Genomic DNA, 20,458 nt, shown 5'->3' on the forward strand with positions numbered 1-20,458 from the left:
GACTTACGATTTATTGATTTAAGAGTATTATAAAATAACTCTTCTAACTGTATCCCTGAGCAACTCAGTTTTTATGGCGATCCAGGTGGCAGCTGACATGCACACTGGCAAACTGCACAGTAAAAGAACAGCAGTGTGTGGAAACATCACCAAATTCCAAGACTTAATAAGTTTTTAATAAAACTGAATTACAAAAAAGAAAATGGAAGGAATTTAACAACTTTCATTAGGTGATGAGCAGCAGAAGTACATGAGAAGGAGAGGGAAATCATCCAGAAAAAGCAGGAAACGTATATAACCTAATGTAATGAAAGAGTTGGAGCCAACTTGCTAAAAACTGGAAGACAAGTGTTGAGGGGTTAGATTCTGGCACGCTTGATGTTCCTGTGTGCAGTGGGATGGTCTACAGTGAGCTTAGCTTAAGGTTGTTCTGCCAGCAGTGGTCAAGGAGGTTCTTGGGTTTTGCTGTGGAACAGAGCAGAAAGGAGAGGTGGTGAGTAACCAGGTCTGCTCGGAGCAAATCCACCCAACTGCCCAGGAGCAGGTGGAGGAGGAAGAGAGGCACTAGTACAGGTCAGTCCACTAGAAAACAGCATTTAGGGACTGCTGTATAGAGAAAGAATCTGAAGATTTTAGATTAACTTCTGCTACATGTACAAACATTATCATCCCAGAAGAATTATGTATGTAGGATGAACACACCGGCAGATGGTTTCAGCCTCAGTTGTGTGTTTGGTCTATTGTTCCTTCCTAATGATCCAGAAAAGGTTTGTCTCAAAGGAATGGGACTAAAAAGGAAGGAGGACAAGTACCAAGAAGGAAGAGAAAGAGCTCTTCCAGTAAAGACCTCTGTGAGCTTTCCCACGCTAATAGGGCAGAGTGGAAGGAAGAAGGTGTCTGGCATGTGCTACACAAGGCAGCACAGGATCCCTTATAGGAGAGGGGAGGTCTGACCTACAGCAAGCAGGTGTTGAAGCTCTAGATGAGGTTGATAAGGAGGTGGAAATATCCACCTTAATCAGGAAGCCTCACATACCTATAGTGAAGGATCAGTTCTTATTACTGAGAGGGGGGTCTGGGAAACAGGAACAAAAACTTTGATGAAAGAAAGATGTAGGAAAAAACCCACACTGAACAGAGCTGGATCAGTCCCATACCATCCATGCTGAGATGGCTGTATCTAGACTGGAGCATCATCACAGCAAGGATTAAAACCAGAGAACGTTGCGGTTAGACTGTCTCACTCCCTGAGCAATGTCAGTGAGCGCAGTCTGCCTTCTACAGGATGCCAACTGGTAGCTGTTGTGTCACGCAAAACCCTCACACAATCAAGTAACCTGAAATCATTTCAAGCAGCCTGTCCCCTCAGGTCTGCTTCAATTGTGGTACATGGGTGGAACAACAGGTCTATCCACCCCTCTCTCTCCCCAGGCACTTGACCATGGTAGGGTATATGTGACATGCGTCCTTTGCTCCCTGCCTCCAAGAAGTGGTGCAGTATGACAGCAATAATACAGCAGTGCATACAGGACAGCATGATGGAATGGAACAGCAAATTCCATTTGGAATTTGCTGATGGAACAGCAAAAAGGCCTGATGGAATTATTTGTTCCCTTACTGTTTCGCAGGGCAAGGCTCAAGGCAGGACTGACAGCCCTCTCTGAGCATGCCTCATTTCACATCCATGCTCTGCAAGTGTTTTACCTTTCATGCGCACTATGGCCTGGCTATGGTCCTCGCCTTTGGCATTTCTGGCATAGCAAGTGTAATTCCGTTTCAAGTCCTCTGGTGTGGCTTTTGCAACTGTTAGAGTCCTTATGACAGTTTTGTCTTCAAAATCTCTAGTAATTTCACTGTAAGAGAAAAACCAGAGCATTACATACGTGAAACTGCAGCAAGTTCTTAGTGACAAATACTCCTTTCCCTGATATAACCTGACTCCTTCTTTAGAAAGACCAAAACACCTAAACTGATATTTATAAATTGATACACACTTCAGATTTTAATACAGCTGCAGCTGTTCCTTTAATTGATTTTCCTTAATATTTATTTTGCCACTCATAATTTTCTCATTGCAGTTGTGGCACATTGCATTTTAGAGGTAAAGGAAGTTCTTGCCTACAAAGCAACAAGATCTCGAACTCGGGATTCAGAGCCCACGTCACACTCCCTGTGCCATCCTGGATGAGTCACTTTGTGTCTCTGCCTGAATTGATCATCTGCAAAATGGGGATAATAGTATTTCCTTTTGCCTTTCCTTTTTCTACGTAGGTTTGCAAACCCATTGGGGCAGCGGCTGCCTTCCACATGTAATTCTGCACTCAGCAAACGGGACTCAACCTCATTTGGGTTCTTCACGTAACTGAATCTCTATTCCTCCTAATCAATACTATGTATAATACTACATTTTTGTTTTCAGCCTCTGTTTTTTGAAACATTTTTATCACTTATGCTATTTGGGAATATTCCTTTAAATAAAATCGTGTCTGCCCCTGTTTTAGAAGTCCCACAATAGCACCAGCTGTTTGCACCACTACCAGGACCTGAACAAGTGATGATGTGAACCAGTTAACAAAGCTCCCTCAAATCCTTCTGTAAGACGAGACACTGTCCAGCTCCGGAGGCCTCCTCCTTGGAGCTCCTGGTGCTCATCATGGCGTGGTGCAGACACAGGGGTTTCTGATTAACAGGGAAGCAGGGGACTCCACACTCCCTTGCAAGGGAAAATTGGGACCATCACATGTCTGTACCCACACCTCCCTGCAGGACCCAAGAAAGGGTTAGATACAAATGAAGGTTCACATTACTATATTACCTTTGTGTGACTTTTATCTTGGGGTCCATGATGTCATCTGTGTTTTTCCCATCTATGGTCCACCACACTTCAGTCCGGGAGTCCTTCAGGAAGGTGAAGAAGACCTCACAGGACAGAACAAGGTCATCTCCTGGGAGGAAAGGACCACGGTGAGATACCGCAAAGCAGGAACAGCATCACCCTGACTTTTGTGCTTTCCAGTGATCCTACCAGCCTGAGCTCTGCCTCCCTTCAGGAGGGAATGAGGCCAGCATCCACCTTCAGACATCCAATAACAGTTTAACACCCCAGACATGTTGATTTATGACAGACAAATAAATAGGAAAAAATATCCTGCCTTCTCAAATGTGTTACAAATTCCTTGACTGCACCCAGTGACCCACCCAGAGGGAGATGCTCCATGCCAACCACTTCCTTGGAAAGCCAAGCAGTGTTAATCATCCCCACTGCACAGGGGACAGATGCCATAAAGCGAAGGATGCAGCTCCACAAAAGCATTTTGGTGTGGGAATGCTTGTTCAGGCATTTAACTTCCCCTCACGATCAGGCTTGGAGTGTGAATATCTTCGTGATCAGCCTGTAAGTGATTTTATCTTATAGAGTGACTCTGGAAGAAGTCTGACCTTCTGAGCCAAAAAAGCTGTGCTTTAAAGCGAAGACTCTGCTGCTAATCATCATCATTGGCACCACATTTATTACAGCAATTTAATGAGACATGATCCATTCAATATAGGGAATTGCTCCAAAGAGCTGTCAGTCTAAACAGGAGGGGTGGGGGAAGGGGTGTGGTACCCCCTTACACAATGCTGTGAGGCCAGCAAAAGGAGAGCTGTCATTAATTAGGAAGTAATCAGCCAAAAAGCGAGAGGAGATAAGCAAGAAGTGACCAGAAGGCTGAAGCCACTGAGGGGCTGAATGAGGGAGGGTTGGAGCAAACCACAGCCAGGGACAGGGCTGAGACAAGGTCCTACAGGAACTTCTCTAAGCGGCTGAGGGTCCCCATTTCATCTGCTTCTGCAGCTGCAGTCCTGCATCTCTGTGCCTGAATATCTATCTATATTTGTGCTTGCAAAAAATAAACTTTTAAAGCTGTGCTCCCCTATTCTGGCATCGAGAACTGGCACCCCACACTGTCTGCCAGTCAACCTGTGGCAGCTCATGTGCTCTGTGAAGGAAAGCACCGGGGATGCAGTGGAAGGGGAGAGCTTCTGTGCCTGGCTGGGTCTCCCAGTCCCAGCAGGCAGGCTGCCAGGGCAGCAAGAGCAGGCAGCAAGCGTTGCAATTTACCTGCTTCCAGTTCATAGACAACTTTCTCATTCGGAGAGATGAATTGTGGTGGCAAGGCCTTGTTCGGAGATCCTGTGGGAGAGAACAGAGAGAGACCCATGGGGACCTGGACTTCATGAGAACCTGGGGTCCCTGCATCCTCGCTCATGATGCCCTTGCGCCTCACTGCACATGCCCCAATCTAAGTTGTGATACAATCCTGCTGCAGAGTTCCATGCAAAGAGAAATCTAATCCTAGTCCACAAATTCAGGGCCAGACCCAGATTTTGGGGCTCTTCCAAAGTTTAGGTAAGTCTACGTACAAATTTTTGGGCCCCTCACATCGGAAGAGCTCCATACCCCTCTCATCTCCCACTCAACATCTCCCCCAAGGCACAACCCGTACCAGTTTCTTTTTATTGCTGCTTCTAATAATCAAAATACAAACATCATTTCCTGTCGCAAGCATTTAATTCAGCTTTTAAAGCAGCAGTTGCCATGGGACTCAGCATGTGCTCTACTGTTCACTAGGTTTCAAGCTCTGTCTACAATTCCCTGGCAGGTAGCCTGAGCCCTTGTGCCTGGGGCAGACCTGTCCGAGCACTGGGCTGGGTAACTGGAGCCCTGCCTGGCCGATTAACAGTCTCAGCCTCAGCACACAAGGCTTTGCGATTGCAAGACGACCGAGGCAAGTTGGCTATAATGGGACGATCCCACAAATAATGACGAGCAAAGGGCACTGGAGACAAAAATGAGCAAGAGTGCCAGGGTTATGCATTCACCTGCCAGCAGAGGGTACCCCTGCCCATCTCATGGGCTGTACCTCACCAGCCTAAGCCTGGTCACCCTCTGTGTTGTTGGGGGCACTTGACATGGTGGGGGGTAGGACCTCCAGCGCAACATGTCCTGGACAGTTACATGAGGCTGAAGCAAAAATATACCAGGTCAGTCAGATAATGCAGATTGAGCACAACCACAAATGGATCCTGTGACAGACTCTTCTAGCTGTTTTCACCACTTCTGCAGTTATCCACCTGCATTTTACACATTTTTGAAGTCATTCTTACCCACCACCTTCATCTTTATGGTTCTGGTGAGATTATAGGTTCTTCCGTGGTCCTTGAATGTCACAATACAAGTGTAATTCCCTTTATATGCACTGCGGACAATGCCGATGACAAGCCTGGGCCCTTGGGGGTATCGCTCATAGAAGCCATGCACCAAGTTGCAGTTCTGGAGTTAGGCAGAAAAAGACTTGAGTTTGGGATTCAAAAGTAAAGATATTGGTTTAAATGCTACTACAAAGATCTGTTTTTAAACTGTGAATATGATACTTGGGATCATGATGTAGGTCAGACCTAAATACCATGAACTTTGAGCATGCTGGAATACAAACTGGTATGTTCACCTTGAAAAAGAGGTGATGAAGCAGATGACCCTAATAGTTTTATCCCATCTTAAATACAGGCAATTTTATATATTTAAAAAAAAAAAAAAAAAGAGATCTCTGATCCAGAAGTACATTTGCAATCAAGGTGAGCACCTCAGCAGGGTGAAGAATGAAAGTAAAAAGAAACAAGAAGAAAATGCTGATGTATTCACAAATGGATACTAAGACTAAAGGACATGTCCCCTGTTGATGTCAGTGTGCCTAACTCTTTTGGGACTAACCAAGCTACCCTGACTGACTTCAGCAGAGGATGAGGCCCCAAAATTGCAATTGGCAAACGAGAATCTGTAGTACAAAAACCTTAATAACTCTTCTCTTTCTATCAGGCAAGGCAGGAAACCTCTTCCAAGTACCAAGCTAGAGATCCCTTTTCAGAAAGGGGTTATGCGGATGACATCTTGATTGTCATAAAATCCAAAGATGTGCACATTTTCTAGGAGATTATTTCTGAATGGTACATTTCCAAATCAGATACATCCTAATGGGGCAGTTTAAGACAGGGGTCATATACCATTTTTAATGATTTTTATTAGGCATGGGATGACTTGCTGCCTGAAAAATTACTTCCATGGGGCTTTTTGTTTCATTCTGCTAATTGATTGTTGAGATGTGAATTTCAATGAACGGTACAAGTAAAGCATTTCAACTACTGGAGTGAAACTGCTCCTCTTGGATACAAAAGTAAGTTTTTCCTGAAGGGTTTTAGAGTTGGGGGTTTTTTTAGGGGTGGTTTTTGATTTTGGTTTTGTTGGGGGATTTTTTTTTTTTTTTTAAATCAGCAGATATATTTGTTGCCAGCTTACTTTATTATTAAATTCACTCATACAGAACCTTCTATCTAGAAATTCAAAAGCACTTTATAAGCAGTTAGAGAATTCAGTCCCATAGCCCTCTGGCTGCACATCCCCTGAGAAGTCTTATTCTCTCTTGACTAAAGGCTTCCACCTAGAAAAAAACACCGAGGTCAAAATTTAATAAAATTGAGCAGTAATTCTGTAGGCAAGAGCCTAAGGATGGCTGGAGACAGCCTAATTATCAGAGCAGTAGGGAGGGTGGGGTAGGGATGTCTCCATCTTCAGAAATGAGGTTTGCTGAATTGTGTCAAACTGGGCACCCATGGTCCTTGCAGAGGCCTGATGTTCAACTTCATTTCCTGACCTCAAAGGATTTTGGAAAGGATGCTATTTTTATTAGCAGGTGGGGGGGTGGGGTGGGTGGTTTTTTTGTTTGTTTGTTTTCAGAAGAGGGAATATGAATCACAGTTTCCTTTACAGGGATAAGGACAGCAGGTCAGGTAAACTGCCCACAGCTGAACTGAGGTTCCTAAATCCCTGCTAGAGTATTCTCCACTTGTGCACACTGGTAAAAAAAGTTTCAGTGTTAGCTCTCAACTCCCTTCCAAGAGCAGTTTTACCCTTGAACTCAATGGAAACAAAACTCTTAAAATTAGTAAATCTTCATTAACAGCTTCATCACTGAGGAGACTCCAAAACATAGCTCCATTATTCTCATGCCAACCATTGCTTTTTCACGTACAACACTACATTCCCCCCACTGCCCAAATAAGTCCTTCTTACCAAGTACCACTTGACAGTTGGTGTTACACTAGCAGGGTAAAACCCATCAATATCCGGACATATGATCTTCTCATTGGCGTGCTCCAAGTAGAACATCTCCTCAGTGGGTTTTATTGAATGGCTCACACAAGAATGTTGGTCTTTCGGAACAACCTCCAATGGAAATGCAACTTTGCTGCAGTAGGTCGTATTTCTAAGGACAGAGGAGGACAGGGCTAATTAGTTGAAACTTGTTTACTCCTATAGCAGTGGAATGAAATAAAAAAATCACATCTGCAATAACGAGCACCATAGCGTGGATGAGGTATGTACAGCCTTAGTTGACTCATTTATAAATGGGAAAGAAAACACCATCAGAGATGGCCACGCTATCTCAGAAAAGCCTATAAAGATGACTAACAAGCAACATGCACTCCCCTACTGGTAAAGCAGATAACAGGGTCAAAGACAAGACGATCAAGAGACAACGTGAGGAAGATCAAAAAGAGCTCTTGTGCTCAGTGCATAGCAGATGCTATGTTCATTTTGTACAACACTTAGAGACACTTTTAATTTCCTAGAAGTCTGAATTTCATGAATCTTTGCCAAATTAGCATGCAGTCAAAACATTACCCCTGCATCTGAAGCTATTTTTACTCTAGACATACAGATCACTTCTTAACAGTGAGTGCCTGTGGATTTTGCCATGGGCTCAGCAATAATATTTTCACGGACACTTGCAGCTAGCAGGGAGAAGCATGCTCATTAATGTTTGCAAGGCTCCAAGCATTATTACAGTGTAAATTGGCTCAGCACTGAGTGGTCTTATAATTGCAACATTCTTTTCCCATTAATGCTTATGTAAATGGTCTTCTCCCTGCAGAAAGATCTAGTGCTAACAGCATAATTTTCCCTCTTCCATGAAAGTCCTTCGATTATGCTGAAGACATACAGAAGCTGCACCACACAACCTACCTGAGCATGCACGTATAATTCCCAGTGTCATTGAGAAGAGCAGGCCAGAACCAAAGGGTGTCTTTCTCCTTACTGATGTGATTGTCCGGGAGACGAAAATTAATGGGCTCCTCCAGATCCCTGTCCTGCCCAATCCTGTACCAGATCAGGGTTAAGCCAGCAGAATGAGCTGTGCTGTAGTTGTACTTCAAGAAGGTCTCGAAAAGTGGGCATTTGATCTTGGCAGGTTCCCCATCATAAATCTGGATCTGCTTCATGGTGTCCACACCCCAGTCATCGCAGCGTTCTGCAGCCAGGAAGAACAAGGCACCTTAGCTTGCAAGTCTGCAGGAGAAAAACAGTTCTGCCCATGTTCCCCACAGCCCTTAGTCCTGTCCCCATTAAAATCAGAGGCAAAAATGTAGTGTTTTCAGTGAAAGCAAACTGGGCTTTTATAAAGCAGAGTAAGAATACTGTCTTCATTTCTAGAGAACCTGCAAACCTCTACTTTCATTTGTACACCTCCTACATTTCTTCCAAGCTATTTATCACCCATCAGGACAATAGGATAGGATAAGATACTCCTGCATAACACCAGGCTTCCTAGGGAGCTCCAAGAATATTCAATGCTAAAATCTTGTGTGGGAAAATAAATTTTGGATGAAAACAATGCTAGAGGTGTGTGTGCATCCATGCACAGTGACAGTAAAGATGGAAATAGAGGTGTTGAAATAAGACCAAAAAAAAAAAGTAACAATGCAAACATCCACCCTCCCTTAGAGCTATGGGCCATTGCCCATGCCATAAAAAGCTGGACTGGGGGTTCTGGGAGCGAGGACTGTCTTTCCTGTGATGGATTCATGCGATGCCTGTGCACACTATGATAACACAAAGAGTACAAGCACTAGTAAGTGACACGTAGCAACTGTTTATAGTGAAAGTTTGGGAAGGGAGGCTGAGCAGCAGAAGAGACAGTATAGAAGAGGTGGCAGCAGGTTCTCTTGGGGATCCCCAGGCAGCCCCCAGGTGCAATTCCCAAGCACAGTTCAACAGGCTCAATGTGGCTCACGGCAGACTCAGGCTGACATAGAAACTGGGCAGCGTGAGAAAAAGCTGTGCAGTGCCTTTTTTTTTTTTTTTTAATTTATTCTTGTCATTAGTGAATAGTTTCAGGACAAACAGCACAGTCAAAACCCATTTCTCTTCTGAGTGCTCCTTTCCACTCCATTCCTCCTACCCATCAGGATGCCCAGTCACGAAGGGACTCGGTGCAAGCAAAGCATGGTACCAGGGTGTCAGCAAACCTGAGAGCAACCTGCACTGCCGGTGCTGGCTGAGACACACGGAGAAGCTGCTGTCACTGCACCTCCTGTCTCCCCACGCTGAGGAGGCAGAGCGTGGCACAGCACGCTTCCCAGCGCATCTCTTGTAGCTGCTGGGAGGCATTAGCCAGGGCAGCCTGATGTCTGAGAGCCCAAAATGAGTCGAACAGGAGAGGGGTGTGCTGCCTGCAGCGGTCCCTGGAGGTGGTGTCTCAGCATATCACAGGCACACCAGAGACGACACTGCAAAGCCTCTCCAGTTTGCAGATATTAGAAGAACTCGGACCGAGAGGAAAAACAGAATACAATATGCTCTTTGAGCCCAATTCTTCTGAACTGACTTCACAGGCCCAAAGCAGGATTTCTGGCATTTTATCTTCCTTAAATAGACACTGGGATGTAGCTTGGCCCCAAATTCATACTTAATTAAAAAAAGCAAAGAGATAAACCTTTGAGAAGATGGGCCCACAGCACTTAAAGGCAGCAACGCTAACTCCTGTGGCTCAGCAATGGATAGTCACAGTGAGGAGGAATCTGGGCCAGTAAGAATAGAAATGTTTTCTGGCAGGTTTACACATAAATGTAAATGCAAACTGCACTGCTCCTCCCGCGGTATGCCAAACACCCATATGACAGAGTGCTACTTCTGGAGGAAGAGAGTGACTTGGGCTAGGAAGAGGCAGTGAAGCTACCCAGAGTACGAGTATTTGCTTGTAGGAACCCCAAACCCAAATGGCTGGAGAGTGCCATTGCTTGTCATCTAAGAAACATATAGACATTTCTTTCAAAACAGCACAGCATCATCCAGTACGGCTGCTACCACAGCCAGCACCAAGGCTCATTTTGAAAGACCAAACCACTATTGAAAGCCTTATACCATGGGAAGGTGCATAGTCAGTCACCACCATGGTTAAGGCCAACTGGAACCAGTACGCTGCTTTATGCTGGTGGGGTCAAGCTACTGGATTAGGCATCGTGAAGTTTCCATAGAGTGGTGAGACCAATGAGCCTGTCAGACTGCCTGCTAATTGCACAATAAAGCACTGATTACTATTCATGGAGGGGGGCATTTTTTTTAATAAAGAAACACTTTCCCTCTGAAAGGAGCAGACCTGGGTCTGTAAATCAGGACACCCGGGTTCTCTTCCCAGCACCTGACTTTGCTATCTCCTCTTGGGCTGCATAAAGGCAAATTGTCCTTATTACTTCAAATGGCAGGATTGGAAAGGAAGAAAACTATATAAAGCATTACAGTGCTGAAATTCTTGGAATCAAGATCAATGAAATTTGCAATCATGAACAGCTCTTGCATGTTGCAACAGCTCATAAATCAGCATTGTAAAACTACTTACCCGTTCTACCTGAATGAGTTATTGAAAATAAATACAACTATTTTATTTTTTTTCTTCCTAGATTACTCAAAAGCAATGCATGGGCCTTCTCTTCTTGGCTGGGGAAGAGGCGACTGTTATTGTTCTTTACTCTAAGAGCTGTACCTGGATATTTTGTCTCAGAGCTGGCTAATTCGCCTCACTTCAGAAAGACTGTCACACTGAACAGCTAGTCCTAAGGCTCCCCGCATGCGTCCTGCCTTGGGGTGCTGCATGCTCCAAGCTGAACCCCAAACACAGCACGTAACTGTGCTGGTAACAAGCAGCTACACCACAGACCACAGGAGCAGCTGTGCAGCTTGAGATCGCAGGCTGTGCTTGCCACCCTGCTGGCAAGGACTCCTCCTGGCTGCCAGGGCAAAGCCAGCCCAGCACGGCTCCAAGGGCTCAGGGAGCAAAGCCACAACCCATCGCTCACAGCAGAGATGGTAGAAACACCATGGGCTGGAGCAAGACCTCCTTCACGCATAAAACACCGAGGACAGAACTTGTGGTGCTTCGCACAACTTTCCTCCTCCCCGTGCCATGCTGCCAGTAGTACTGCTATCTCGATTTCTTGGGGTGTTTTATGCCTGAGGTAGCTGGGCTCTGCCTGACATGGCATGTGAGGGGACTGCAGGGCATCCCTCACACACACCTTTGTGAGCCGCCGCCTCCTCGGCTACGATGTGGCTCTTCTCCCTGTGCCAACAACATCCTTTGCCATGGTGGCACTTTTGCAGCAGACCCCATCGGATGGGTCAAGCCCAGGCAGCTGGCTGCACTCCCCACACACATGTAAAGCGGAGGGGATGCTCGCATTATTATTGCTGTAATTTTATTTGCATCCAACAGCTCCCTGCAACATTTTGTGGCCCTTCCACTATTTTAACCTTTATTGGATATTCAGACCCTATTTGCTGCTAACACCAGCATGCAACTACTTGGATGTCAGTCTAAACTGGAGATAGCCTGAAAAAAAAAAAATGGCATGACTTCACACTGAGCTTCACTGGCATAAAGCAGCTCCTGCTATGAAAAAAAAAAAATATATATATATACACACACATATATATTGATATATCCTGACTCCAGTAACAATATTTGAGGGAGCATTGCAGAAAGAAGATGCAGGAACCCAGTTCTAATTGTGAGAAACAGCACTAACTTCTACGGTGCTGTGCCCATTTGCAGCAACTCACACTTGTTTTCACTGGCTAAGCCTAGGAAGCGATTTTCTTCTCTCTTGAAATGTTTCCTGCACAAAACAGCCATTGGAGTTAAGAGCAGCTCCTGATTAAATCGAGTGGGATCAGCATTCATGCTCTGACTTCAGAGGTTCACTAACAAATGGAAACCAGTGAGGAGATGGGGAGCTATATGCAACTCCATGGTTCCTTCCATGCTGCAGCAAACGGAGCGCTACACACATAACTGAGGGATACAATCAAATTCTCTAAAAATCCTCCATCCCACAAATGCATCTTCCTAGAAACACCTCTGCAAAACACTTTTGAAAGAAGCCATCTTTTTCTCATTACTGATGAGGTGGTACTGCAGATGCCTCAGCTGACCCCTCTTAGTGCTGGGTGCTTTGTAATCACACAGCAGGGCAGTCTGTGACCCATAATACCTACCCGTGACAGACAATGCAGGAAAAAGGCAAGAAACGGTCCTGTTTCCACAGCCCTGCTTGGGAAAAGGGATGAGGATTATACAGGCTAGAGGGAGGCTGCATGGCAGAAGGAAACACCCACCTCCAGCACTGGAAGAGAAAGTGCAGACAGCAAGGTCAGGGTAAGGATGCCCATCTTGATTTCATGTGCCTCGAGACAAAGAGCGGGCTGCTGCACTACTGCTCCTCCCTGGTGCACGCTGGGAACTAGGTGAACTGGCAAAGGTAACTCCAAATGTCTTCCTTGCTTGGACTGTATGTCGCAATCCGTGTTCATAGGGGTATCCACTACTGATACAAGGGACAGAAACCTCTTCTGTTACAGAAATAGTCAGACCTGTCCTGTTTCTGAAGCTGCTGCTACAACGCCCCTAAACACCAGGTATCCCAAAACAGACGACTCCTCAGAAGCCAAACAAAGCTGAAGAAAGTGGCTTCTCCAGATGCAAAGTAGAAAATGAAAGGAGAGAAAAAAAAAAACCAACGATGCTGCTCAGCTGCATAAAGGGGAAAACAGACATTTCTGGAAACCTTTCCCAACCTTTCACTTATTGCACTGATTTACCCCCTTGGGAACAGAGCTCTCAATACAGGCACCTAAAATGCTCCTGAGATGCATCTGCAGCACCCATTACAAGCACCCACACAGTTAAAATAGAGACTAAATTGGTGCAATTATTTGGATTTTTCAAGAACAGACAAACTGCTTACCCCATGGATCAAAAAAGAAAACCAGAGTAAGGCCACATCAAGAAATGCTGTCCCATTTTCTCCACCGTTTGGCATTTCTATGCAGTCATTTTAAGTACCTCCATTTAAAAAAAAAAAAAATTCTCAACCACCAAAACTCTACCAGCTCCACACTGCCTCCACCCCTTCCCTCCCTGGCCCTCCTCTGGGGCTACAAAGGCTTCCCCTAGTTAAAATTTCTGTGAAGAAATAATAAAGAGCCATTCTTATGAGAGGCCACTATCACGCCGGCACAAATTACCCTGCCATTTGCCAAATTGATGGGTCCTTCTTAACTGCCTCTAATCTTGGGAGGGGGCCCACCCCGCACGCAGACTGGGACTGTGCAGTGGCAGCAGGACACGAAGCCATCAATGCTGCCAGCTGAATGACACGGCAGACCCCTCTTCCCCACGCCATTTCAGCAGTAGCATCAGATGGGGCTGCACTATCTCAACAGCTTCCTACTTTCTTCAGCCGCCCCTGCTGCATTACCTTAAAGCAAAGCTGACATGAGTCAGCCTTCACCTGGGGAGCACAGCCAGGCCAGCAGTTAGTTTGATGCAAGAATCAGCATCAATAAGGCAGAAAAAGCTGGTCAGGCAAAGCGATTAAGTGGGAATTAATCATTGCTACCTTAAAAAAAAATTTTTCCTCCACCCTATTTCAAGCTCACAGCAGTCAGCGATAAGGAAGCAGAGGAAGTCGGGCTGAACAGAGGAGTAGCACTGTGAGCATAGGAGGTGCCAGCTGTGGCCAGCAACCACATGTGGGTGCGCTTTCCATTTACGCCAGTGCCAGGAGCACCCACTCTTCCACTGTGTCTGCGGTTTTCCTTTCACACGTGCATCCTACACGAGACCAGCCCACAGCAGCGTGCTCCCCGGCCGTGTGCTTTGCTCAGCAGCTGAGCAATAAGGCAGCGTGGCAGGGCAGCGTTTCCCATGCGGTCTGTATCCCATCTGACCGTACAACGCGGCAGAGGGAGGGTAGCATGGAACAAAACAAATGAGAACATCTTCCCTGAACTGGGAGAAGAGGCACAGACCCAAATATACTGAAATAGGTGGGAATGGCAGAGAACTTGGATTAGCCGTAGCCAAGATCAGCTAGCTCTCACCATTTGCTCCCACTATCTCCACAGCAGCGGTAGTGGCCAGAGAATGCCTAAAAACTGTTCGTAGCTCAACACTGCCTTGGAGGCTCAGCCTGGAAGCTGCACAAACTCTGCAGGAATTTATAATCTGACTTCCAGTGGAAACACATCAAAAAGGGCCTGTCATAACCTTACTGCCTTCTTCCCACAGCCTCTCCAACAGAGCAAGTAAATGGAACTGGTCCCAAATGGAAGTGGTCCTGGCACAAACCTCCCTGTGACCAGCTCGGATGCACAGCACACAGCCCAGCCCCATCCGCACGGTTCTGTTGCAATGGCAGCAGCAACATGGCTTTATGCTTCTCCCAGGTCTCACCATATTCATCCTGTGTTGCTGCTGAGCTGTGATGCCCCCATGGAAGCAGCTCCACTGGATGCTCCACACAAGGATGAAGTCTCTCTCTTTCCCCTCCCCTCCCTTTATCATTTAAATAGATAGGACAGCCAAGGCACGACATCCAGAAAATGATGACTCTGTAAGGGAGCCCGTAGCTCCTGACTCCCAGTTTCCTTATGTAATCAAGCACAGCCTGTAACATGGGGAGGGGTAGTTGTTGTTTGTGTCTCTTAAAAATCCTCCATGGTGAGCTCCGTGACTTCACTCTCTATCTGTGCGTAAAGCTTGTTTTTACTGTATACGGCACAGAGTATTCAGTTACCTCCGGCAACTGGGCCAAAAAAAAAAAAAAAAGTATTTGGTTTTCTCTAGCAAGCTTGACATGTTTTCCTGCAGGCTTTTTTAAAAATTGAGATCAAAACGATAAAGGTAGGGGTATGAACTGCTTCAGAGCCTGAAGGAGAAAAGGAGCAAATAGCTACTTTCCATCCCACTTCATTGAGGAAACTGCTGCGTGAAGCAAAGCAGAGCAGCACAGGAAGAGGAGAGACAGAAAGAGGAAACAGAACGGCCCATTGCAAAATCATCTGTAGGAGAGGCAGCATCAAAAGGAGGTTTACCTGGTTAGCACCACTGTAGAGCTGTGCTTAAGCTGGCAGGGGCTCTTCTGTGTGCCTGGGACATCAGACTGGGACTTGACAAGGTCCAGGCTCAACTCCTGGCTCTGCCACAGGCTTGCTTAGTTAAACCCATGCGGCCTAGTTATCACACTTAGCCAGGGTCTCTATTGCCTGCTTTTAAATACAGTCAACAATTCTGCACTGCCCACCACAAACATCCACAGGAACGTCTGCATAAAAACAATGCTGTGGCAGTTGTTCTTGGATGAGGATGGGAACTGAAAAAATGCAGCAGGCAGTAAAATGCACCGTAAGGGTCTACGAGCCTGGCAGAAGTCACTTGTGTGCAATAAAGTGTATGAGACTGAGCTCACAACTGTGCAGGGGGACGTGATGGATAAGAAGGGTAAGAGGCAGGTCCCCGATGTCCCCTGAAGCCTTATTTGATACACACAGAGGAGCAAAAGCAACCGCCCAGTATCACATCAGCAACACACCCAAAACAGACTGCTTTCTTCCATATGCTTCTGCACTTCTGTGCAGATGGGTCACATCATATTGACGCGTGCACAAAACTCACCCCTCACAACCTATTTCCTCAGCTGACAAGAAGCAGAAGCGAGGTCTTATCTCCTCGGCAGGCACAACTCTGGCTGGTGCGGAGGGAGGCTGGTAGCTGTGGTCACAGCTCTGCACCCAGGCCAGCTCTGCTCTGCAGGTTTTATCTCCATCCACTTCAGGGCTATGCACCTTTCAACACCCTCAGTGTTAAATAACTTCATGCCCCCAGGCGCCATAAACTTCTACAACCACAATAATTCACAGACGGGTATGGATGGTTATAAAATCATGTCCTAAATTAGGACAGCAAGAAGCTGAGATTGGAAGAGTAGGAGGAAGTCAGGAAATCCCAGGAGAAGACGATGGGGGAGGGATTTAGTCTCTTTAGAAAACAATAATGCAGTTTAATCTATTTTTCTTTTGACTTTACACACTAAAATAAGCTTCTCAGCTTCTGGGGCTGTCACAAATCATAAGGAAAATAAGGCCACTGGAACCCCATCAGTAGAATAAGAGCTACATAGTAATAATCCTGAGGAGCTGCGCAGGGCTTTCCATCTTCAAAGTGTTTTACAGACAGTAATTTATTAATCTGCAGATTTCCCCTGGCCATAAGCAACTACTCTGTCTCTCTGCAAAGCGCGAGAGACACACAGCACAGATCGGCCCTCAGGAAAGATGGTGCAGGCAGCAGCTCTGACCTCCGGAGCCAGACCTCGGTTTCTGGCTCGCTGCAGTCAGACCTTCGCTGCCCCAGCCACCGCCTGAATCCAGAAGCACTGGTGAAGTCTGGCACTTTGGAGCCAACTTCAGAGGGGACCAAACCGGTGCCTGAGAGCCTCTGGTATGGGGGAGGGTAAGAGACATGCTCCAAACCCAGGAAATAACAGCAAAGCCCGAAATAAAACTCCCAGGACAGAGGCTCCCGGCTGCCTTACGGCCACTGCCTGCCATGCTGGGGTGTCACTCCGGGCAGAAGCTGGCCCCAGTCCTGGGCTCATCCTACCTCGCAGCCCCAGGGGAGCTTCCTATGCACACACGATGCTTCCTCCCACCAAAGGACTATTTATGCGCAGCAGTTACCTGTTCACACTAGGTGGGTCCTTTAGATGATCAGCATGAGGCTGCTCCTCCTCTCCTGGCAGCAATATTCTTCTGCTTTTCTAATTCTCCAAGACAATACTCCTAACCATGATCCTCTCCCCATCCCTCGCCCTGAGAAAGCTAGGAGCTCTTGGAGAATGAGAGAGCAACCTGGTTAGCAGAGAGAGAAAAATGGAACAAGGAGCACAACTACAGCTACATCTTCTAATTAAGTCAGTATCTAACATAGGCCAGCTTTGTTTGGAAACAGGAAGATAACATTATTCCATATTCATACTGGCCATTATGTTCTTTGTCCAACTGGTTTTTCATCTCTTTTAAGCGAGTGTATGTTTATATGACTTCAGTAGTGCCAAAGAAATCATTGTAAGACCAAAACTGGGTTTATTGGTTTTTGCTATCCTTCTCTGGATATCAGAACATTTGGGTTCATTAAGCATCCTACAACACAAGTGCAGAGGTCTAAGCCTTATTTCCATCTTATGGATGGCTTAGCTAAGGCAAGGAAAGCAGAAGACCCCGAGTACCTTTGCAAACAATGTCCCAATGGTCACGAGTAAGGAATTCAAACCCAGGCACTACAGATCATGTATATTCTCAAGACCAGAAGAGATTTGCCCACACATACAGCACGAGTGAGTAGCAGACTCAGGCACAAATTCAGTCTCAAACTCCAAGTCTTTTACTCTACACTACTCAGATCGCATTTCTTTCTTCTTCCAGCTTGCAGCTCCCTTTCAGCAAATGATTTTGTTTCAGCATCAGCCTCCGTACACAGCAGACACAGCAGAGTCCAAAGAATGGATGTTTAGAGCCACAGTGATGTTGGCAAAAGTTTTGGAGGGGGAAAAAAGTTTGCAGATTTGTCTCTCCAGTAAGAAGCAGGGTGAAGTACAATGCTGAAGCTTTCTGGCACGCTGCCAGCCATACTGGCTAAACTGGACTGAAAGGCTGTCTGCATTATAGCCAGACCAGTGCTGGTGTTTTATAGCTGAAATGTAGTAAATGTTTGCTCTTCATCCCCTCTGTAAGCACAGAGAGCTCGGGACCCAGCAGAGCCAGTACCCCTGGCTTGGGGCAGTCTGGTCAGTGCCGCTGACCACGCTGCTCCCCCGGGAAGGACCACAGAGGCAGGCAGGAAAAGTGGCAGCAAACCACGACAGGGCTCCTGCCCCTGCCTCCTGCCTTCCCCAGCCCGCGGCCAGCCTGGCCTGGAGAGAGAGCTGGTCCTGACAATACAGCATTACATGACCATTATAGCAAAGCACAGAAAAAGATCCAGCTGAAATGGCAAATCCCTATCAAGTTATACACCTTAAATATCCCAGGAGCTAGGTTCCCCAGTGAGAACTACCCATCTCCATGGCCTTGCTCGGTGTTAGAAGACCACTGGGGCAGCTGCAGACTGTGCACAACCTTTCTGCATTCGCTCCGGATAACTTCTGCTCTGCTCCCCTCACCTACGCTCCCTGCTCCAAGAAGAAAAAGCTAGCACAAATGCTGTAACATTATCAGAGCATGTCCTGTCTCCCACACTGGTCTGTGTTTACGACTTTGCAAGGGTGAAACGAGCTCCAGTTGCCTTTCGGTGCCAGTCCCAGGAAACCCCACAGTGTAACAGAGGGTTGCACAGACGGCTGCCCCTCCATCCAAGTACAAACAGCCATACAAGCCCGTCATGAATAACAAAAGACAATTTGACAGCCCAAAGTGGTTTATGACGTCCATGGAACAAAAAGGGAGCTCTGAACTGAAGAGTGGGTCTGTCACCCACAGACCTGCAGAAAATTAAACGTGTACACTACAGTGGATTTGCAGAAGAAATGTATTTTAACTGATCATGTGCCCCACGCATCATCCTTTGACACTTACGTTCTTGCAGCACTCTGCAAAGGCTCTAATCATCCTGTACAGAAAACCTCTGCTAAAGGAGGAATATTTAAAAAGCACTAAATACCTCGCAAAAAATGCACAGAGGGTTCTGCCAGATCAATTGGGACGAGGCTGTGTGACCCAAACGCCAGGGTGGCGTCGCTGGGTCCCCCCTTCCCCAGGCACTCCTTCTACCTAGGGCTTAGAATATATGGCCCAGGTCTCCTCCGCTTTCTCCTTCGCTGTTTCCCCATTGCTCACCCCTTCCACCAGGCCCCCGTTAGCCAGGATGGGACATCCCCTACTGAAGACTACAGCGTACTGTGAATGCCTGCAGCCCTTGGGCAACCCAAGGAGAAAAGCCTCCCAGCCTTCAGCCTCTGTGATGAACCCTGCACTGAGATGAACCTTGCTGAGGTGTGTGTTGCGAATCTGGCCCCGATAACTCAGTGTGGTCCAAGAGATAATGATACAAGAGCTGTTCGTCTGCTCAGGTTACTATAACTGCTTGTTTGCCAGAGCTGCAGAGGGGCAAGGGCTCATGGGGAGACTTGTCAATCCCCTGCACAGCCCTTATTTTTGAACATTTCCCCCTATAAAGCCAGCACCTATTCTTTCCTCCCTCCCCCTTTCCACTCGCCTCCTGCAAATCATGCTGTCTTCTTCCACCCCCGAATAGGAAGTCCGGAGCTGAGATGCACACAATCTGCCTCTTCACAAGAGCTGGGCTGAACATGTGCCAAAAGAGCTGCGAGCATGACAACATATTTCCTGTCAGGAAAGTGACTCAGTGAGATGGGTATGAGAGCTCCTCTTACTCAAGAAGTTCCCCTCTCCCTGTGCATTGCTGAGGCATGAGTCAGAATCCGAGAGCCAGAATCTCAACCTCCTCTGGATACAGCCACAAATAGCAGAGTTCGGGTTCAAGCCCAGGTCCTGCTTGCAACTCAGTGACAAGTCAGTGCCACATGCCAAGCCCTGGTTTCCCCCCTCGCAGAAGGGGAATAACAATACTGACGAAGTGGGCAGCTTGAATTTGCAAAGCACTTTTAGGTTGAGGCGGTGCTTATTGCTATTTGCTAATGCACCTGTTTACACCATGCTCGTAGCCTCTATACGTGAGCATTACAATACCCACACAGAACTAACATCGTGTTCATGCATTTTTCTAAAGTATTTTACACACGACCATTTCATCCAGGAATACTGTAAATGCTTAAAAATCCCTGTGGCCAGTTTTCTTTCTCTGGCCTCAGATCAGCTCTTCCCGTGATAAGCGGGCAGACCCATCGCATGCCATGTCCTTACCTGAGCCGCTGCTGAGGGTGACCATGCACAGCCAGAGTGTAACCAGCAGGGCACCAACCATCTTATCCTGCTGAGACAAAGCACACACAGAGGTTCTGGTTATTTTACGCTATTTCATCACTGCAGACAATTTTTCAACTCTGAGTGTATGTGTTTAATCCTCTGCCCACCCAATGATCCTTTAATTCTGGTACATTTGTTGTTTTTTTTTAATTTCATTAAGATTCCTTAAGAAAAGCATCTGTATGGCAGCATTGTCCTGCCTGCAGGCAGCTGCATGAGCTCTCTAAGCCTGGGAGGTGATGGCTCAGAAGAGGACAGCCGAGCTCATTGCCTTAAGTCACTGGAATATTCTATGTCCGT

At 46.6% G+C, this 20,458-nt stretch overlaps 1 protein-coding gene across 4 annotated transcripts in view; it reads right to left on the bottom strand.

Annotated features, from left to right (window-relative positions):
- IL1RAP (interleukin 1 receptor accessory protein) overlaps positions 1 to 20,232 on the bottom strand; it is a 32,289-nt gene extending 12,057 nt beyond the window's left edge. For 2 of the 4 annotated variants that reach the window (XM_072867196.1, XM_072867197.1), the window contains exons 1-7: positions 20,096 to 20,232; positions 8,063 to 8,348; positions 7,109 to 7,301; positions 5,149 to 5,314; positions 4,103 to 4,174; positions 2,816 to 2,945; positions 1,705 to 1,853 (exon numbers count right to left, since the gene is read on the bottom strand). In XM_072867196.1, coding sequence (XP_072723297.1) covers positions 1,705 to 1,853; positions 2,816 to 2,945; positions 4,103 to 4,174; positions 5,149 to 5,314; positions 7,109 to 7,301; positions 8,063 to 8,348; positions 20,096 to 20,156 — 1,057 coding nt within the window. In that variant the 5' untranslated portion in view covers positions 20,157 to 20,232. Of the gene's footprint in view, positions 1 to 191; positions 466 to 1,704; positions 1,854 to 2,815; positions 2,946 to 4,102; positions 4,175 to 5,148; positions 5,315 to 7,108; positions 7,302 to 8,062; positions 8,349 to 19,427; positions 19,449 to 20,095 lie in introns of those variants that run through there. The other 2 variants (XM_072867199.1, XM_072867198.1) reach the window with 2 other exon arrangements.
- Positions 20,233 to 20,458: the final 226 nt, after the last annotated feature.

Source organism: Ciconia boyciana, chromosome 7 (assembly GCF_034638445.1).
Source record: "Ciconia boyciana chromosome 7, ASM3463844v1, whole genome shotgun sequence".
NCBI lineage: Eukaryota > Metazoa > Chordata > Aves > Ciconiiformes > Ciconiidae > Ciconia > Ciconia boyciana.